Below are 21,973 nucleotides of genomic sequence, written 5' to 3'. Positions count from 1 at the left end.
GATTCTATGATAAGGGGCAATGGCTACGCTCCTTTTGCACTTACATCTGTAAAAACATCAGAAATTAACTGGTATGTAATCTGGCAAGTAACAGAACCAACACTAGAAAGGTTAGCAGTATAAAAAGGAAAAGGTTATAGAAGATTAAAAGCAAAACCAATAAAAAGGATTGAGACTGTAATCAAGATAACATCAACAGATCACGGTATTTTTTCCTCTGCTTCTGCTCCTTCCATTGGAACTAACAGAAAAGTAACTGGCAGGTGGAGTTGGCAGAGGGTGGGGTTTCTGTAGTTGCTGGGTTTAGGTTGGGTTGTTGGGGATTTTTTTAATCTGGTCAAAAATAGCTGCTTTGCATGTCGTTCACCACATTCAGCACCACTGCCACCCAGCTTCTGGTATTTTGGAGTTATGTTGTTGATCACTTAATACCATCTTTTGCAGCATCACTTCCCCATTTCTGTCTTTCACCCTGGATCGAGTTTTACATGTTGGAGTAACAGAGTAATTAAGATTCAGCAGAAGACTACAAAAATGCTCAGATAAGTTTGACATCAGAATCAAGGGAGGCAGCAGTTGAGATTTTTCAGAACAGTGATGTGTTCAGAAAAGTTCACATCTCCTCCAGCTGGCAGTCCTGAGGATCCTATTCCAAACCTTTTCATCTTCCTTCATATACACTCTCCCTGTCTATTTAAGCTGTGCACATCTTTATCTTCCCTACTATTACCTTCTTTTCACATTGGAGAAAAGCTGCATCTGTACTGAGCTGCTTCTCTACTGCGCTGGCTGTCACTCTTCAGCAGGACTGCACCTTCAGCAGTCACATGGCAATGGCTGCACTACTGTTCCAGATTTGTGAGGACTCCTTTGATTTAATTTATCTGCACTTCAGCTCACTTCTCCCTCTCCATTTATACCCATGGGGCACCGCCACTCTTCAGCTTTATCAACCCTTGTCATGCAGACCATCCACACTCTCTCAAGTGTTTTAGTTTCATTTACTCAGAAGATGGTAAGTGCCTGGACACTGCTCTGTTTATGGTCAAGGAATCACTAGAGCCCATAATTCCTGTATGCTTTATGGTTTAGCCTCCTCAAATTTCTAATCCTTGTGTATTTCAAGTAGACGATTGCCCAATGTTTCAAATGACCCAGTTACAGCATAGCATCCATTATTCTATTCAAGAGCTTTCAAACCCAAGCCAGTACTGCTACACAAATCTTTACTGCAATTTGATTAAACAACTCAGAACTACTTAGCACCAAAAACCCACACAGAAAGAAAGCGTATGGTGTCACTTGTGACAGGGAGCTGCTTACAGAATCACTGAATGTTAGGGGCTGGAAGGGACCTTGAAGGATTGGTTCCAGCCCCCCTGCCAGAGCAGGATCACCTAGAGCAGGTCACACAGGAACACATCCAGGTGGGTTTTGAATGTCTCCAGAGAAGGACACTCCACAATGTCTGGGCAGCCTGCTCCAGGGCTATGTCACCCTCAGAGCGGAAAAGGTTTTATGTTCCCACGGAATCTCCTCTGCTCCAGCTTGCTCCAGATGCTCCTTGTCCTATCATTGGACATCACTGGGCAGAGCCTGGCTCCATCCTCCTGACACTGCCCTGCACAACTTTATAAACATGAATGAGGTCACCCCTCAGGCTCCTCTACCTCCAAGCTCAAGAGTCCCAGCTCCCTCAGCCTTTCCTCAGCAAGGTGATGTTCCAGTGATCTCAACATCTTTGTGGCTCTATCCTGGACTCTCTCAAGCAGTTCCCTGAGGTGATTACTGAACTGAAGGGCCCAGAACTGGACACAATATTCCATATGTGGCTTCACCAGGGCAGAGCAGAGGGGGAGAAGAACCTCGTTTGACCTACTAACCACAGCCTTTTTAATCCACCCCAGGATGCCAGTGGCCTTCTTGATCACAAGGGCATATTGCTGGCTCATGGTCATCCTTCTATCCACTAGGACCTCCAGGTCCCTCTCCTCTGTGCTGCTCTCTCCAAGCAGCAACAATTCCAAAATCTAGCATGACAGTAAACAGGAAGGGGTTGTTTGCATATCATTTGAAAGGTTTAAAAATTGTACAAAGCAAAAACAACAACAAAACCCCCAAACTCCAAAAAACAAACCTTGAGGTAATACTCTGGGAACAGAGACCCAAGAAAAGTGGAAATCCACAAACAGAAGATTTTTTTTTTTCTCCATGTCTGTACTGCTGTAAACTTTCACTTAATAGTCAAGGGTTTCGCAATACCAGAGCGATTTTTTTTCCCATAAGATATAGGTATTTTGCTTCCCAAAGAAAACCCAAAATAAAGGGTAAGGTAATACAAAGTAAGAAACACAACTGTTAACTCAGATTTATAACCATGATTTATTACTATTTGTACCAAGCTCTGTAGAATTCTATGTCAATGTTTTAGTCACATTTACCTGCACAAAGTGTCAGAGAACCCAGCATCATTTAAAGTCAGCAGGGCTTAATTCAGAAGATACAAAGCTTGGGGAGGACTGATGTGACATGGTCAGAGTGCTAGCACAGAAAAAACAGAAGTGAAGCCTTGTCACAAGTCAGCTTTGTGTTATGTTTCTAACTTGATCCTGTTGCCCCAATCACAGAGCCTCAGATTCATATTCAGAGATGTTTACATCTGCTAAGCAGTTTTAATATTTCTCTAGAATGTAACTAAAAATTAAATAATTATGTCAGTGTCAAAATATTTTTAATTTCAGTCAATTAGAAAGTTTAAATTGGTTCCAGCAACAAGCCCTGGCCCTGTCAAAAGGAAAGAATACAGAATATTTAATCGTGTTCCTCTTTCACAAATCACAGATCAAAACCACAACAGGAAGAAACGTGTAACAAGTACACTTAGATAATTTTGCTCTTTAAGAAGTTTCCTCCACTTACTTTAGAGAAAGAGGGTAATGGATGTTCACATCCAGGAAATATATCCAGCACAAAGAATGCCGAAGCTCTAAACCAGCTACTTCATTATTTCAATACATTTAGAGAGCTTTTTATAGATTAGAAAGATTGTTGAAATGTTTTACTATAAAATAAGAAGCTTTTACCAATTGACATTTCATTATAAAGCAAAATGCTTAATAAACATTAAACTAATTCAATACTTAGTTTCTAAGTGTCCAGCACATGTGACAGCCTGAGCTGGGGCTGTTCAGCCTGGAGAAAAGGTTCCAGGGAGACCTCAGAGTAGCCTTCCAGCACCTGAAGGGGCTACAGGAGAGCTTGGTAGGGAATTTCTACAAGGGCTTGTAGTGACAGGAAAAGGGGCAATGGCTTTGAGTTACAAGAAGGCAGATTTAGACTGGAGATTAGAAAGAAATTCTTTAGAGTGAGGGTGGTTAGACACTGGAACTGGTTGCTCAGGGAGGCTCTGGATGCCCCCTCCCTAGAGGTGTTCAAGGCCAGGCTGGATGAGGCCTTGAGCAACTTGGGCTAGTGGCAGGTGTCCCTGTCCATGGCAGGGGGGCTGGAACTGCATGATCTTTAAGGTCCCTTCCAACCCGAACCACTCTGTGATTATACTCATTAAGCAGAGCAAGGTTTCACTCCCTAGACAAAAAATACAATTCAGCCTTGGGGTAAGTGGTGGACGTGGCATGCAGAGAGCTTCTCCTTCCTTATGCTTTTCAGCTTGAGAGCAGAAACAAAGCAGTCTAGATACTTACTGCGTAATTGAGTTTTCTACACTCTTTTCATTGAGTGTCATTCCTGGAGGTGGGTCCTTTTGGAATGCCAATAGCTCTTTTTGTAACCGCTTCTATAAAGAGATTGTACAGAATATGTGAAACCAAGCTCAGCAAGAAACAGGCACACTAAAGCACATTTCATCCATTACTGAAAGGCTTTGACCACCCTCACTGTCTAAGACATTTCTTCTGAACCTTACTAGAGTATCTCATGTTCCAATTCATGTCTGCTGTTCTTTTTCTTCCCACTGGGGCTCTACTGTCCCCAAAACCTCCCCCTTGTGTTGCTGTAGGCATCAGCAAGACCTTCCCTTTGCCTCCTCTCCTTAAGGCTGAAGAAACCCAGCCAGCTTCCCTGTACAGCATGTACACCCCTAACCATCTAGGTGGTCATCTGCTAGTGGACATCAATGTCTGTCTTGTACTGGGGCTTCCTAAAGATAGCATGCCTGAGTGAGAGGCAGAATTGCTTTCCTCCAGCTGCGGCCTACATGCTTCCACACACAGCCCAATAACCAGCATAGATATTCAGAAAATCTGGAAGATACTCTCCAAAGAGATTAGGAAGGACTATTTTTTTAGTTCCTTTCTGCCTTAACACGACTTAAAATAATTTGTCTTGTGTTGCATCTTATTAATGTACAGGAGGCAGATCCAGACCAAAAAAAAAAGGTCAGATTCATACAGTTTGATTATAGAATTGAGCTTTTGGCAATTTAGAAAACATCTAAAGGTGAAATGCAACAGCTAGAAATTCATTCCTCTTTGGTGTGTAACTGTACCAAAATGGTTCCAAAGAACACTCATTTCCTCAGAGTACTACTGGCGAAAGCCTACTGTGAGATCACACAATTGCCACTTCAAGAGCATTTAGTGATGTCCTTGTCAAACACCACGACTCTGATACACTAAGCCCACACACGTTCTGTGGAAAAGGCACACTGCAGCTGGAATTTCTGCAGTTAAACGTTTGAAAAAGAACAACTTCAGAGGGAGAAAAGCTTCCCTCAGACCTGACTGCCATGAACACATAAAAACGATTTTTGGGCACAAAACTCTTGAGAATTAGCAGCAACACATGTTGATAAAGTCTAATGGATTAACATTTGTCAGACAATTTGTAGATTCTTATAATCTTTGGACTTGAGGATACCTCAGGGAAGCCACCTCTTCACCTTCTTAACATAAGGATGGATCAAAGATTCTTCAAATATTCTTGCAGTTAAAAGCCTCTCACTTCCCACATTATGCTGTCTCTTGCTTTTATAATTAATTCCCTTCATCTAAGAGATCTAGGTGAGCTGAATAAATCATGATACTCTTCATGCAAATGAAAGAGAACTCTCTTACTTATTCCAACTTCTCTCTTTTCCCAGCCTTAACTAAACACCGTTCTTTCACATCACTGTAGACTGCCCTCCAAATATACTTTGGTAGGTCCACTTAGCTTGGCAGAAGCAAACACTCTCTCTCAGTCAGACACCCAGTCAAAATCTTGAGAAGTGATCTTCATGGTTAATAAGAAAATAAAAGCCACTGATTTATACCACACTTTTCTTCTCTGCATATTCAAGTGTCATAGTAACATAGGTCAAAAATATTGGCATGGTCAGAACACAGATACTGCTCTCCTTCCACAATAGTTACTGCACAACAAGAGTAGGAAATCCTGTTAGTTCAACTCGATTCTGCTTCTGAAATCCATTTGGGCTACTTTTTATCTAGGTACTCACAAGCTAATTCTTTGTTAGGTATCAACAACTATTTGGTCCAGTGATTTCAGGAAGCCACCCTTTCACACAGTAGTAGAAAAATAGTATTTATCATCTGGGAATTCATTCAAAGTCATTGTTTGGCAGGATTTGTTGTTTATTTAAATATCTGAGTCTGTTCTTCTTTGCTTTCCTTTTCTATTCCCAGGCTAGTCCCTGTCTTCATCTTTCTAGTGATTTATAAATCTTTCTGAACTGCTTTTTGGACCTGCTAATCCCAGGCAGTGAATCATGGGTAGCTCTCACTCTTCTACGCTTGTCCCTTTCCTGCAGACATTTATTTTCACTTTGCTGTTCTGGACACAGCCTTGTCATCCCTCAGTTCACTAAGCAGCAGCCACACTGGCTTTTACAATTACTCCTCTATTTTTTCCCTATTGAGAGACCTCATCACTGTAAATTAGTGCTTTCTTTTAGAAACTTGTAGCCTTTCAAAATTGTTAATGACCAGGAGTCCTCCTTTATGTACAGAACTCCATGCATATCTAAAGTCAACACCATTATTATTTATGCTTCTCTTCTTCCCATGGATCAGGGGCACTTTTTTGTTAACCAAACACTCAAGTTGTTTTCAGCCTCTTAACCAACTCCTTTAAGCCCAAGTACAACTCAATACAGCTCCTCAATCCCACAATAACCTCCGAACAGATGTTTGCTATTCCTGGAAGCTGTGCTTGCTGGATTGTTCTTTTCAAATCTCAAGACCATCTTCTGCTAATCCATCAGATTTCCCAGAGATCCCTTTCTGCTTGTCAACTATCTGCAAAAGAAAACAGGGACTGCACTCATGGAGTTATTTGCAGAAGGATGTACAGGCAATCTTCATTTGATCTTTGAGAGAGGATTTAGTGGAACGTTGGAACAGGCTGCCCAGAGAGGCAGCTGAAGCCCCATCCCTGGAGATATTCAAGGTGAGGCTCAACAGGGCTCTGGGCAACCTGATCTAGTGGAGGATGTCCCTGCTGACTGCAGGGGGGATTGGACTGGATGACCTCTGCAGGTCCCTTCCAACCCAGACCATTCTATGATTTTAGGCTTAAACATTCTTTCAATACAATTTCCAAGTAAACCAAAACAAAAAGGTACAAAGAAGGTACACTTGGAGGCCTGTGGCCAGCAGTGTTCCCCAGGGATCAGTACTGGGTCCAGTTTTGTTCAATATCTTTTATCAGTGACCTGGCTGAGGGCATTGAGTGTCCTCTCAGCAAGTTCGATGATGATACAAAACTGGAGGATGGCTAACACCTGTCAGGCTGTGCTGCCATCCAACACGACCCAGACAGGCTGAGAGCTGGGTGCAAGGTTCAGTAAGGACAAGTGCAGGGTCCTGCATCTGAGGAGGAATAACAACAGGCACCAGGACAGATTAGAGGCTGCCCTGCTGCAAAGCAGCTCCATGGAAAAAGACCTTGGAGTGTGGGTGGACAGCAAGTTCTGCATGGGACATCAATGTGCCCTTGTGGCCAAGAGAGCCAATGGGATCCTGGGGTGCAGCAAGAAAAGTGTGGCCAGCAGGGCTAGGGAGGTTCTTCTCCCCCTCTCCTCTGCCCTGCTCCCCTGCCTCCACAGCTGCAATCCTGTGTCCAGTTTGGGGCTCCCCAGTTCAAGAGAGACAGAGACCTGCTGGAGAGAGTCCAAGGGAGAGCCATGAGGATGCTTAGGGGACCTGAGCATCTCCCTGTGAAGAGAGACTGAGAGCCCTGGGGCTGTTTAGTCTGAAGAGAAGACTGAGAGGGGATCTCATCACTGTGTATAAATATCTGAGGGGTGGGTGACAAGTGAAGGGGGCCAGGCTTTTTTCAGTGGTGCGTGCTAACAAGACAAGAAACAACAGGTACAAGCTTGAACATAGGTTTCACCTCAATGTGAGGAGAAACTTCACAGTGAGGGTGACAGAGCACTGGAGCAGGCTGCCCAGAGAGGTTGTGGAGTCTCCTTCTCTGGAGACTTTCAAAACCCACCTGCATGCATTTCTGTGCAGATTCCCCTGGGTGATCCTGCTCTGGCAAGGGGATTGGACCTGATGATCTCTTGAGGTCACTTCCAACCTCTGTGGTACTGTGATACTGTGAAACTGGTAAAAATCTTTACTGTCTCATGGGAAACAGACCAGCATAGTAAGACTGGGTAACACCAGAGCCCTTCAACTAAAAGAATAGCCAGCTGCCAAAGGCAAAGAGGAGTGACAGAATCAGTTGTTTACACAAGTTCTTTTCAAAGAGGTGAATGTCTTTGAAACCAAGATGACTTTATTCACCTAACTCCACAAGGATGATTCAAGGATGAATTCAAAGAACACAGCTTAACACAGATCCAAACATCAGTTCCAAAAGATTTATTCAAGAAGCTGAGACCTGACTGACATCACACAATGGCTTGTATTCTTTTGCCAATTCTGTCAAACAGGATTTGTGCAACCCCTTCAGTTTTCCTCCACGGATTGTGAACTGTCAAGCTCGTACTACTTCTTAAAGCAGACGAGCAGAGAACACAAAATTAACTGGAGTCAGTAAAATTCCTGCTGCCTCCCTAATCAGCTCACAACAACCTCTACCAGTTCAGTCCTGATAGATGGCACTGTCTGTCGTGGTTTAAGTTCAATACATCTCTGAAGAGCTTCTAGCAGCTTTACAAAAAGATACATTCTTCTTTCTCCAAGCTTGGCCACCTCTGGAACTGGTGTGCTAAACACCTCAAATGCTAGAAGTACACTCTCACTCGTCTTGATTCCTGGTGGATCATAACAAGAAGCAGAAGGCAGGGCAGAAGTACATGAAAAGATACAATATCTGAAAAGGGGAGACAGTAGAAGTTTAGAACAGGGCGAGAGTTGGAGGTTAGCATCTCCTAAAATCAGACAGTTTAGTTGCTGTGCACCACTGAGTTGATGCTACATATCATATAAATGTTTGTAAACCCACACAAAATTATTTCTCTGGTCAGTGTCCCTATCAGCTGCTTCCAGAGGCACAACCTTATATTCCTAAAGCATACATGATAACACCACTATCACATTACCCAAAAATAGGGATCTCTTTTCTGATTCTACCACAAACAAGGCTCACACTCAAAGACAGGCAGGTAGGCAGGCTTTAACCACCATCTCCTATAACACAACAGTGTAGTCAAAAGTGTTTTCCTTCCCCTGCCATGAAAACTTCCCTAGCTCAGGTAGGCATATGAAAATTACCTTTCTCAATGCCTTTAAAAGGAGTACTACAATATCAGGTGCTTACTTCAAGTTCCAAGCTCCTTGTCAGGGCTCTAACAACAGCTCTGCCCCTTCCCTAGGAAAGCAGAGCCTAGAGAGTTAAAGTTTAACAAAGCTATATGCAAACAAAAGCATGTGTGCAGTTATAGGGGTCACTGCCAAGCACCAAGTATGTACACAGAGCTGAGGGCAGCAAGGAGAGCCAAGGATAGGGTTCCAACTAACATGTCCCATCTCACAACTGTTACCTTGCCTCTGTTAATTAGCAGTAAATATTAACACCATAAGCCAATCAGGTTCAACTGTGCGCCCACACTCCTGGATTATTATCTCCTCCAAGCTGAAAATAGGAACTTTATACAGGTAGTAGTTACAAAGAAAAGAAAGCTGAAGCATGATGAATGAATACATCTTTACAGTTCTTCAAAATTCAACTTTTGGGTGTTTCAAGAAATGTTGCATGAGCTGTGCAGTCTCTTCAACAGGTAAACTAACTGATCAGCTACCTCACACAAAAAAAAACTTACCTATGAACAATCCTTAATACAGACCTGAAAGTCTACTTCAGAGGCTTAGAAAGGAAGAAAGACAAAAGCTAGTTAAACCAAAGACAAGATATACTAAGGGCAGTTTTAAGACTTTGGTAGAAAACAACTAGGAGAAAAGCAATTTTTATCTATTAGTAGAGCAGAAACCTACCAGTAGAGCAACAAGTACAAAATGAACAAACAGCTTCCATTCATTTCTGCTGGAGGAAATATTCTGTTACCACACCTCCTTTTACCAACCAGTGAAAAAAACCACAGTGATGGGTGCTTAAGCTGCAATGTGGTGTGGCCTTTTCACCTGCAGTGGTAGGGACTCTATGAGGCATGCACAGTTAGGATGTATGATGGTGATATGAAGAAATCAAAAGATGGACCAGCAACATCACAGGAAGCCTGGGTGTTCAAAACATTGGACTTGATTTTGTTAGAAACTTTCTATTTCCAGGCACTTGAATTCACTTGTCTTTGTTGCAGTGATGTAAGAAAGAAGCAGCCTGGCAAGGACAAGCATTCCTAGACACTGTAAACTCAAATCTTAGTCTGACTTGGAGATCAAAGAGGAGTTAAAAATTGCTCATAAACATTTAGAAGTTCAGGGTTGTTCAGTCTGGAGAAAAGGAGGTTGAGGGGAGACCTTATCACTCCCTACAACTACCTGAAGCGAAGTTGGAGTGAGGAGGGGGCAGCCTCTTTTGCTTGATGTCAAGCAACAGGACCAGAGGAAATGGTTTTAAGCTGCACCAGGGGCCATCCAGGCTGGATGTTAGGCAGCATTTCTTCACTGAAAGGGTTCTCAAATATTGGAACGGTCTGCCCAGGGCAGTGGTGGAGTCACCATCCCTGGAGGTGTTTAAGTGGCATGTGGACCTGACACTTAAGGACATGGTTTCGTGCTGGGTCAAAGGTTGGACTGGATGATCTTGAAAGTCTTTTCCAACCAAATATACTCTCTGATTCAGTGAAGTTAAAAATTAATCCCACAGGGCCTCTTCTGCCTTACACTGGTAAAGCCACTGCACCCTAGGGAGACCCAACAATATTTCTTTAGTAACAGTGAAGCTGGTGAAGGGTCTGGAGAACAGGTCTTGTGAGAAGCAGCTAAGGGAACTGGGGTTGCTCAATGTGGAGAAGACAATGATAAGGGGGGACCATCTGGGTCTCTACAACTCCCTGAAAGGAGGCTGGAGTCAGGCAGAACTTGGTCTCTTCTCCCAAGTAACAAATGATAGGAGGAGAAGAAATGGCTTTGAGTTTCCCAGAACAGGTTTAGGTTGGATACAAAAAGAAACTTCTTCCCTGAAAGGGTTCTCAGCCACTGGAGTAGGCTTCCCAGGAAAGTGGGTAAATCCCATCCCTGGAGGTGTTTCAAAGAGGCAGAAATGTGGTGCTGAGGGACATAGTTTGGCACCAGCCTTGGTGGAATTAAAGGATGGTTGGACTGGATGGTCTTAAAGGGCTTTTCCAACCCAAAATGATTCTGTAATTGTACCAATTCTCTTTCCCCTCCAGAGACGTAAACATCACTACTATGAAGTCCTGGCAAAAAAATTACATTTCACTTACGAGCTACAAGATCATTCAAGTTACAAAATGTTTCACAAAACCTATCTTTCATCCAGCAGTTCTCCCTCACTGAATGGAGGCAAACAACCTTCTTCCAGCACAGGGAAGTTTTTCACAGGCTGCAGCAACAGTGGTTGTTAAAAAGCCATCACGCTGATCCATCAGCAAAGCTGCAGCCACTATGCTAGTCCAACCTACTACCCTGAGAGAGTAAGGCCAGTAACAACTCTACTTTCAGCATTCTGCTTTTTTCATTCACACATTTCTTACTGAAAAGGATCTCAAACCCAGAACATGATGTTCTAAATGCTGGGTAGATGGTCCCACTTTCTGAAACAAAACTCCTCTACAGAAGAAGCTCAAAAACATTTTTAACAGCTTAAGTCTTGCTGGAGCTAATTGAATATTACTCTTTTAATTAGAAGCCTGACTTTAAATACCAAAAATTTCTTGCACAGAAGAGAAAAAAGGTGAGGGTTAAAAATGGTGATTCGTAAGAAAAAATTAGCTCCTTAAGTGGTGAGATGGACTGTAGCAGTCTAAAGATGACAGTTGCTACAAATCAAAAATCCTTTGTTTCCTAATCAAATAGGTCATTTAAGAAAGTCCCCCCACAGGGTTTATATCACAATCCAGATGAAACAATTTGGCCCAAATTGACAAGGCATCCAGATACTTGATTATCACAATCCTGCGTGAATTTTCTCTAACTGAAATTCTTCTGGGAAGTTTAAATCAAAGCCCAGAGAAGGAAAGGAAGGGAATTGTCTGGAGATGTCCAATTAAAGCTTTAATAGCAAAGCACATAACGAGCAGCTTCAAAAAAATGCCCTGTCCATAAAAACTAATACCAGGATTTTGATTTGAAGAATTGCTTTTCTGTTTGATCTATTTTTGGATGAATATCAGGTTTTCAATCTGCACTGAGAACACAGAAGCAGATTAGTCTCCTCCTCCTCATTTCTAATAAAACATGTTAACATCTGGCAACCCAGTTCTCATGTTATTTCCCAGACAATCCATACCTCAGGCAGTTTGTACACTTGTCTTTCAAGAAACCAAAGGGAAACGTATGAATCTTTTCACAAAATACTAGCATTAAGTTTCCACCCCTGATCATTTGTTCTTCTAAGCACTTAAAGACTTCACTAGGTTATGGACCAGGGGGATGGGAGGAAGGACTCTTGATTTCTCAGTTCGGTAACAGAATTATCCTAAAGTGCTCCAAGACATGCTGAAATATTTGAGTGGAAGGTCAAAGCAACAGAGCTGTCTTCTGAAGGGAGCAACATGCTTGAATCAAGCTCACTAAGAAATGAGATTAACCTGAAATCAAAACTACAAAATGATTAAAAATAAATCAATAACTCACAAAACATTCTGTACTCCACAGTCTGAAAAGCTTTCTGCCAAGCAATCAATTCTTTTACAACTAGCCCATCATTTTAAAGCAAATTAAATCCACTAATAAAGAATAAAGAACTGACAGTCAGTCATCTGCTTTGGAACTGGAGTCTTCAAATGTACCAACACCCAGCACAAGCCTCACAGCACTAAAATGTTAAACAAATAATTTTATCTTGCAAGGATGAGAGTCTGGTGCTATGTGAACTGAATTTAAGACAATAATTGCAGGCACAAGAAGGGCATCCACATATCCACCTGAGGGCAATTCCTGGTGGGGAGGTTACTCATCCTTTTAAAACCCATTCCAAAAGTTGATAGCCAAGATAAAATGCTGTATAACAATAAGCCTTTTGGAAAAAGCCTTCGAATTATAAGGGACAAACTGCTGGAAGCTGCAAACTGTAACAAGACCTAAACACTCATCAAATCCCTCAATCATGGGGAGACAATTTCTAACTTAGAAAACCTCAATTCATTCAGTCTCCTTGTCCCTTCCGGTTATTAGCTACCAAATTTTCATCAAGAAGGAATAAATAAACTTCTGTCAACAAGCAGTATCAAATTCTATGAAGCATTTTATTCCATCAGACTTGTAGAGAGTTATTTGCCACACTCTACTAAACTATGATCAAGATTTACTGACATATATACACAGGATTTTCTTCTTGAGGCTGGTCAAAGAGTATTTTTAATTAAATTGGATTAAAAAAAATTACAAACCACTTTGTAATCACCTAAGAGAAATAGTTAGTTTTTAATGCAGCGTGAAAGGATCATTTTATCTATCAGATCATTACTTATCAAGCAAAGCACCTTGCAGTTCCTGCTCTACCACCACTAACCTCTGACCTTTCTTTCCTAACATATCGATGTTGACCACCGGAAGGCACAAGGGCTTCCCTCCTGTCTGCCCCTGTCACAGACTGATACCTGCTTTTTATTCCAGTGATTAAGGTCACCTCAGAGGAAAAACAAACAAAGACAGAAGAAAAAAAAAACTGTAAAAACTGGCACAGGTTCCAGAACACCTTTGGAAAGCCCTCACTTGTCCAAAGCAGGCAGAAGACAGGTTACCCAACTTTCATTCTATCACAAAGAGTTGCTTATGGCTCTTTGGATTTTAAAACATTTAACCCATTTACTCTATTTTCATTTATTAAAAAAAAAAAAAAGTTATAACATGTTTCATTGAACAGGTACTATTGTAACTTCCTCCCTTCCAAAGGCCAAAGTACCACCTCAAACTGACAGTTCTGTCACAGTTCTTTGCTACTTCAAAAGCATGCAAGATGCACAAAATTTTTGGCTCCATGTAGAGCAGAAGACTTTCATCACCCTCTTCGCCTCTGCCCCAGTGGAAGCTTTAGCCTGTGGATTGCTTGAAAGCTGTAACCAAGGCTGTGAGAGACACAGTCTTTAAATCGTGTCTCTCACACAGCCTTGGTTACAGCTTTCACACAGGGGTTTGCTGAGGACAGCCATAAGCATGGGTAGGTTCAGTGGAAGTTGTGTCTTGTCCCTATGAATAGGGTGATTTAGTCACGCAGTCTCTGGTAGGACTCACCAGCACAGCCTCTACCTGTATAACGTGCAGTAAAGAGCCTTTGGTCTGAAAGTCTGGGCTTGGGAAGTTTAAGCAAAGTGCTTGATCATGGAATTTTGCACATTATTTGAGTTAAGCTGCTTTGGTTCATTAATTACAAACTCACAGAGCTTGCCAAGGGAGCAGCTTAATCAGACAACACTCCCCAGCTTTCACCAGTCCATTATTTTCTCTTATCACGTTCCTGGAGCTTCCATAGTTAATCCTGAAAGTACAAGGTGCTATCAAACTCCAAACAAAAAAATATTTACAGACAGATGGAGTAACTATTCCTTACAGCAAGTACCTGCATGCTTTTGTTTTCCTGATCTGAAGTCATGCACCTACTCATGAGATATCAACATTCCATGTGACAGGCTGAAAGCATCCAAAGTTCTCTATGTTTTAGCTATGTACTTGCAAGGAAGACCTCAGGGACACTGGTTTCAGTAAACTTGTCTAGTACTGCCTTCTTTTGTGAAAATTAATATTTCCATTTCAGCTCAGAAACTGCAGTGAGTTTCCCAAGCTCCATTTACACAGGCAGATACAGAAATTAGCAAGTGAGTGAGACTCTTCAGGGCCTAAAGCCACAACTTCGATTTTATTCTTCTTTACTGACTTCAAGGGAAATTTAAAATGTATAGTCTTGACATTCAACTCACTTTATAAGATTATTAAAAAACTCCCAAGATTAAACTACCATGTTTGTTGGAAAAGTAACTCTAAATTCTGCATTTCTCTTGTTTTCCTGTAGGCTGACTAAGCTAACACAGCACCTAGCAGTACAGACTGAAAACTGAAGGGGACTGGAACAACTAAGTATTTCAGCTGGAAGAGGGCAGGGTTAAACTGGAGTTTGGGAAGAAATTCTTTACAGTGAGGGTGGTGAGAACAGGCTGCCCAGCGTGGTCATGGATGCCCCCTCCCTAGAGGTGTTCAAGGCCAGGATGGATGAGGCCTCAAGCACCCTGGAAGGTGTCCCTGCCCATGGCAAGGGGGAGTGGAACTAGATGATCTTCTAGGTCCCTTTCAACCCAAACCCCGCTATGATTAACAACTTCTTACTGAAGAGGAGAAACACTTTTAACTCAATCTGGTCTGAACTGTGGTACTTGCATTTTTCAGTTTAACTTCATCATTTTATGATTGACATTTTCAGCTGCAATGGCATTTCACCAATGGAACCACTAACTGCTTGTTACTAACTGCTAATATTTTCTTATCCCAGAATAGCTTGTTAGGGTTACAGTAACCACTTGAACAGCATCAGGCACTGTGACATTTCATAGAATCACAGAATGGTTTGGGTTAGAAGGTCCATGAAGATCACCTAGTTCCGAAACCCCTGTCATGGACAGGGACACCTTTCACCAGCCCAGGTTGCTCAAGCCCTCATCCAGCCTGGCCTTAACAACTCCAGGGAGGGGGCATCCACAACTTCCCTGAGCAACCAGTTCCAGTGTCTCACCACCCTCACTCTAAAGAATTTCTTCCTAATCTCCAGTCAAAATCTGTCCTCTTCCAGCTCAAAGCCATTGCCCCTTGTCCTGTCACTGCAAGCCCTTGTGAAAATTCCCTCCCCAGCTCTCCTGTAGCCCGTTCAGGTACTGGAAGGTTGCCCTAAGGTCTTACCAAAGAGTACTCAACACGTGCATCACCACTGAAGTTCCAGCTGACTGAAAGCTTTCCACATTCAAGGTTAGGTTTGTTGGGGCTTTTTTCCCCTCAAGATACATTAAAACTAGTTTAGAACTTTTCCCTGAGCAAAGATACAAAAAATAAAGTTAAAGTTATTCCCAAACTACTACAGAAAGAAGGATTAAGCAAAATACTCTGAGAACAGCTGGAAACCACAACTTCCACTAAGACCAGAACAGGTAAAGAGTAGAACCATGATGTTTAACCAAAAGTGCATGGAATTCCTCGGAGGTTTCAGGGGCCTGAGATTTCAGTGGCCTTTCCTCCATCCCCTGCACTGCGATCTGAAAACACTGGGGTGAAATTTGTGGGAAGCTGTTCTATTGCTACTGGCTCCTGTGATCTCACTGTAACATGAATTCTGTGTTGTCATCCAGCACCACTATTTTATAAATGTCTGTTTAGATATGTATTTTGGAAAAAAAAAATATCTACCCTAGTGCTGAAACAAGACTTTCCACAGAGCACTGTATTTTGATGTGTGCAGGCAGACTGATGGCAGCACACCAACAAGCTGTATTCAAGGGAAAAACATTTTTTAAATGCTGATAAAACACCACAGGTGGAGGCTGATGTTCCACACTCCTTAAAACTGATGCGTCAGTAATTACATTAGCTTTGTATTTAATCAGATGTAAATATGCTGTCATAGAATCATTTAGGCTGGAGAACACCTTAAAGATCATTTGAGTCCAACCATTATCTAACTCTACAAAGTCTGCATCTAAACCATGTCCCTCAGCACCACATCTACACAGCTTTTAAACATCTTCAGGGACAATGATTCAACCACTGCCCTGGCCATCCTGTTCCAGGGCTTAACCACTATTTCAGTGAGAAGAAATTTTTTCTACTGTTCAACCTAAAACCTCCCCTGGGGCAACTTGAGGCCATATCCTCTTGTCCTATCACTTGTTCTCCCTGGGAGAAGAGACCTACACCCACCTTGCTCCACCCTCCCCTTTCAGGGAGTTGTAGAGAGCAATGAGGTCTCCCCTCAGCCTCCTCTTCTCAAGGCTTCTTCTCACCCCCAGTTCCTTCAGCTGCTCCTCACCAGCTCCGTTCTCCAGACCCTTCACCACCTTACTTGCCCTTCTCTGGACACACTGCAGCACCTCAATGTCCTTCTTGTAGTGAGGGGTCCAAAACTGAACCCAGTATTGGAGGTGCAGTTGCAAATCTATGTGTCTCATATCTTCATGTACAAACCTCATGTGTCTAACTGGAAAGACAAGAGGTTACTTCTATTCTTAATACAAGTTCAGTGTTTCCAAATATTTATTGCTTGTTATTTCTTCAGCAATTGCCACTTTTTAAGTCATCTGTACCTTTAAGCTTTCAGATTACTAAAGATGCTATCCCAAATAAATTTTGTTCACTTTTTTTCCCTCTACTTAAAACTACTCAGAATATTTCTGTTGGTTCCCCCCCCCACCCCCCCAGGAAAAAGTTGCACAAGCTTGAAAAAAGAATCTTGGAAAACAAAACAAAAAATTACTTTTTCTTCAAGGTTTGTTTTTAAGGAAAAAAATATAATTTGCTTAAAGTTATACAAACCAGGTTCAAACCAATCCAGCAATAGAAGAGTAGCTATGACTTTGGACCGAAAACAAAACACAGGATCTCTCCAGCATCGGCTTCTATTCTTCTAGTAGAAAAGTTACCATTAAAGAATAGCCAGGCAAAGAAAGATCTGCACCTAAAGGCTCAAACTCCCAAGTTTTACAAGTCACCACACATCAAATGAACATTCATGTTCAGTGCCACTTGCAAAAAGAGGGGATTTGTGACAGCTTCCAATCTTTTCTTGTGTGACGAGTTCAAAAGAAGCAAGCACCAAAAGCAGGTGGGCAGCAGGGTGAGAGAGGGGATTCTGCCCCTCTACTCTGCTCTGCTGAGACCCCACCTGGAGTCCTGTGTCCAGCTCTGGAACCCCCAACATAAGAAGGACATGGAATCGTTAGAATGGATCCAGAGGCCACCAAGATAATCAGAAGGCTGAAGCACCTCTGTTATAAGCACAGGCTGTGAGAGTTGGGGTTGTTGAGCCTGGAGAAGAGAAGGCTGTAAGGAAGACCTTAGAGCAGCCTTCCAGTATTTGAAGGGGCCTAGAGGAGACCTGGGGAGGGACTTTGTTAACAAATGAGTGACAGAATGAGGGGTAATGCCTTCAAACAGAAAGAAGTTCCATTTAGATGAGATGTTAGGAAGAAGTTCTTCCCCACGAGGGTGGTGAGGCACTGGAACAGGTTGTCCAGAGACGTTGCAGAGGTTCCAGGCCTGGAAGTGTTCAAAGACAGATTGGTTGAGGTCTTGAGCATCATACATTGCTATATAAAGTTAGAAGTAACTAAAACTTATTTAGCATACCAATCTATCATTCCTAACAGGACTATCAACAATGCTGCCACAATGGTAGGGTGCAGTGGTTAGCTGGAGACTGCAATGGTTGCACAAACATTTCAGTTAAAACTTTGGGTATTTAGCAACATGGTAGATAAAAATCAGAAAAAAGGCAACTCCTTTTCATTCCAGGCAACTTAACATGCTAAATGCTAGCACTAATAGGAACACAAATCATAGACAACAGTTTCCTTTGTAAAATGTTTCTCACACTGAAGATTTAAATGTTAATTAATAGAAGAATTGAGAGCCTTGAAACCTTGCTCACCTGGGAAGGTGTCTACTACTCAAACTTGCTAATTTTGCAGCTTACTAATTTTTCATTTATGCTTTCTGTTTATTTGTAAATAAAGTCCCAGAAAATTCCTTTTCCAATTTGCTAAAGTATATTGCTAAGCTAATAGTTTCCTAAACTCAGGGAAGTCATCAAAACATTATACACTCAGCAACACACAGACAGAACACCTCCAGAAATTTCCTTAAATATCTCAAACGATAATAAAACATGGTTAAAGGAAAAAAAAAGAAAATAAAAGTTTACTTTTACAGCTAATATTTCTAAAATTAAAGCAATTACAACATTAGACTTGCCTACATTTTAGGGAACACATTTTAAGGGAGTACTACCCTCCACACAACTTATCTTTTAGGCAATATTTGTCCTAAACAAGCTCATTTAATTTGTAATCATTGTTTCCCCTTCACAGAGGGAGCAACAGGCATGAGGGTGAAGCAAGATGTCCAAGGTCGCCCAGGTACTGGGCGAGAGACAGCAACACAGCACATGCTTCCCAAAGCCCCAGGGAGTGCCTCTTTCCACTTTCACTGCTGGCATTTCCTTCCAGTTTTTACACAGTTTTATAAAAATACTACTTAATTATTGCTTCTGCGTTGCAGTTATACATGTGAAAGTCTGAATGCTATAAAGAGCAGCATTACAAAAAGGCATTTGCCAGACAGAGCTGATAAAACAAGCACAGTTCACACTGTGTGACAGCTAAATGAAGAACATCCTGTACAGCATGATCGACTTCTTGATCCTGTTTCATTTCAGTAACTCAGAAAGACACACCATGGGTGTTTTTTATGATTCAGAACTCCATCAGCAGAATTTTTACCCCATACACTTACGCTAAATCGGGACATTTAAGTACACTCTTTCTGGGCTGTTCTATTACTAGGGACAAAGATACGTATTATACTGGACCAAAATAAAAGCAACGAAAGAAAAGCAGCACACACGGATCATTCAGATCGAAAAGCAAAATGGAAAACTGCAGAAACTGAAGGCAAAGTAGGGCAGTTACGGGTGAAATAAAGCAAGACTAGGACCACAATGGCACAAAACCCTTCCTCCTGCTCCAGTCACAACGAACCTCCACCCATCGGGTGCAGCACAGTGAAAAGTGATCCACACTGCCACAGCAATTTCTGCAGCTACTAGTCAAGAACTCCTTGAGAGAAGGTATGAATAAATAATTCAGCTGGAAATACCTGTCAAGCAGCAGGATGTTTCATGCTACTGTACCAACAGCAACCTCATCCAGCCGCGTAAAACCAGACGGTACCTGTCCACATGACGAACACCGTAGCGCAGCCACGTTTGATAGAAGAGGACCCAGGGGCAAAACGGGCACACGGCTTGACGCTCAACTTGTCTGTGCCAGCCCCGTGTCCGAGAACTGCAGTGCCAGAACCCCAAAAACTACCAGCAAGACGCAACTGCTGGGCTTCGCGCTGTCAGAGAGGAGGTCTCCCTGACCCTCACCGGAGAAAGGGGACGAGCCCGCCTCCTCCCAAGGCCGCCAGCGAAGCCGTGATCCCCACAAACGCCGCCGAGACGAAGAGGGCAGGGATTCCTTTGCCCTCCGTGCACCTCCCTTGGGCAAGGAGCTATCACCACAAACCTCTGCCCGGGAAAACTCGCCACCCCGGGCGCCTCCTTGCCGCCCTCCCTCCTCCCGTGACCGCCCTCAGTGGCGGCTCCCTCCTCTCTCCACAGCCGCAGCCGGGGCCCGGCCTCGCCCCTCACAGCCTGTCCCCACGGGTCTCAGTTCCGGCCTGACGACAGGCAGCAACCCCCCTCACCCTCCTTCCCGGGTACCGCCGCCGTGCTGCAGACGCCCACACACACCCACCCTCCACAGCCAACGTACACTCGACCCCCTCAGCCGCTGCCCCGGCGGCTGCTCTGCCCGCACTGCACGACCGAGGAAGCGGCTCCGGGCCCCCCGCCGCCGCTCAGCCCTAGCGGCTACTCCTCCCGCACCGCTCGCCAGGAGTGCACAGAGCACCACGCCCGGGGTAACGGCTCCTCCCGACTGCAGGTCCCCCGGCGCTGCCCCGGCTCCGCCACAGGGTCCTCACCTGCATGGACGCCATGATTGGTTCTTTCCCCGCCCCTGCGCGCCGGCGGCCCAGGCACACGGGAACGCAGCGCCGCCGGGCCGGCCCCTGCCGGCGTCCGCGGTCGTGTGCCACCGGCTGGGCATGCGCGGGACGAGGGCGGGACGAGGGCGGTGCGGGGGCGGCTCGGTCTGGGACTGGGGACGGGGCTGCTGCCTCGCTTCGCTTGTTGAGGTGCTGCGGCGGGCGGTGCCGCGGAAGGAACGCAGGTTGGGCTGGCCGTCACCGCCCCAGCGGCGACAGGGAGGGAGAGGGGAGGTGTTCGTCCCACCCGCCTTCCTCTCTGCTTGAGGAACGGTTTGGGTCTGCGTCCCTTTAAGGGATTTAGTTGATGCCAGCTGTGCTCTGCTGCGGCTTTCCCCGGGCTCCACTGACGGCCCCAGTGTCCTGCCGGGAGGGTCGGATGAGGGCTCGCAGCAGGCCCGGTCCTGCTCCCGGAGCCGTCGGCCAGCCGCTGCCAGCCCAGGCCTGCTGCGGCTTGCCGGGATAGCTTTCCGGGCCGAGGCGGGTTCCGGCTGTGCCCCCGCTCTGTCTTGCGACACACCTTCACGTCTCTGTAAGGGTGGGCTGGTGGTGCACATGCCGAAGTCAGCACAGGGATACGTTAAGCAGGAGCATTTGGGACTCCTGTGTTTTCCTTTCCTGAGCAGCAACGGCAGACAGACCCTGTGCGCCGTCTGACTCTGTGGTCGCTGTGTAGGTGCAAACAAAAGCAACGTCGGCCAGAAGCAGCTGGCATGCCGTCCATAAATGAGGCGACTTGCAGAAACATTTCCCGTAAAGCAGTTACTCCAGCTGTAATATTTAGGTATTCCAAACATTCAGTCCTACAGTTTAAATACATCTGTGCTGGTTAAAATTCCACCAGGAATTAATAAATGGGGATGTAAAAAAAAAAAAAAGTATCTTAGGAGCAGGATTTTTATAACTTTTTGGGATTAAAAATTAAGGCTTTTCATGCATTTCTCCTACCTTCCTAGACTTTAATTGCCTGGAAAAAAAGTTTCAAGAGTCCTGCTCCCCATTAAATGCTTACCATGATACCAACATTTTTTTTTTCTTTTGCCTGTTTCTCTCTGGATTCACTTGACATGCCAGTACATAAGATGTGTTATCGTCAGGTTACCTTTGCAATAAAGTCATACAAATCGTCAAACAATCCTCAGATGGATGTCTCTCAAGAGCTATTTCATAAGCTTAGGCAAGGCTGCCAGGTGAGTGCAGTGACAATGTGTTAACAGGCAGGGCTAGGCCTTTGTCAGGAAAAATCTCTTCAGGCTCCACGTAACAACTGTGACTGGAGATACTCCAGTAAGTAAAAACACCAAACAGCTTGGAGACAGAGAGGGGGAGAGAGAAGTCAATAAATAAAATGTAAAAACCCCTACAACAAAAAACAAACACACCACCCTTCCACCCCACCCCCACCGCCAAAAAAACCAAACAACAGCAAAACCAACCCGCACTGTTCACAAAAACTGAATGAAATTCCTTTGCAGTTTGGAATCTAATTCTGATATAGCAGATCCAGATCACATTTGTACATCTCAGCTTGGAGTGGCTGAAAAAAACAGCATAAACACACCTGATCAATACTTCAGATTTCTCAGCTTTTGACGTAAGTGTCATCATTATGCAAAACCAAGGTCCTAAGATCC

At 43.8% G+C, this 21,973-nt stretch overlaps 1 protein-coding gene across 1 annotated transcript in view; it reads right to left on the bottom strand.

Moving 5' to 3' along the window:
• UBE2W (ubiquitin conjugating enzyme E2 W) overlaps positions 1-20,301 on the bottom strand; it is a 29,390-nt gene extending 9,089 nt beyond the window's left edge. The window contains exons 1-2 of the mRNA XM_054385468.1: positions 20,277-20,301; positions 3,702-3,793 (exon numbers count right to left, since the gene is read on the bottom strand). Of these exons, the coding sequence (XP_054241443.1) occupies positions 3,702-3,793; positions 20,277-20,291 (107 nt within the window). The 5' untranslated portion in view covers positions 20,292-20,301. The remainder of the gene's footprint in view (positions 1-3,701; positions 3,794-20,276) is intronic.
• Positions 20,302-21,973: the final 1,672 nt, after the last annotated feature.

The sequence above is a fragment of the Indicator indicator genome, chromosome 12 (assembly GCF_027791375.1).
Source record: "Indicator indicator isolate 239-I01 chromosome 12, UM_Iind_1.1, whole genome shotgun sequence".
NCBI lineage: Eukaryota > Metazoa > Chordata > Aves > Piciformes > Indicatoridae > Indicator > Indicator indicator.
Note: the sequence above shows the minus strand (reverse complement) of the source record. Positions and strands in the feature narration are given on the sequence as shown.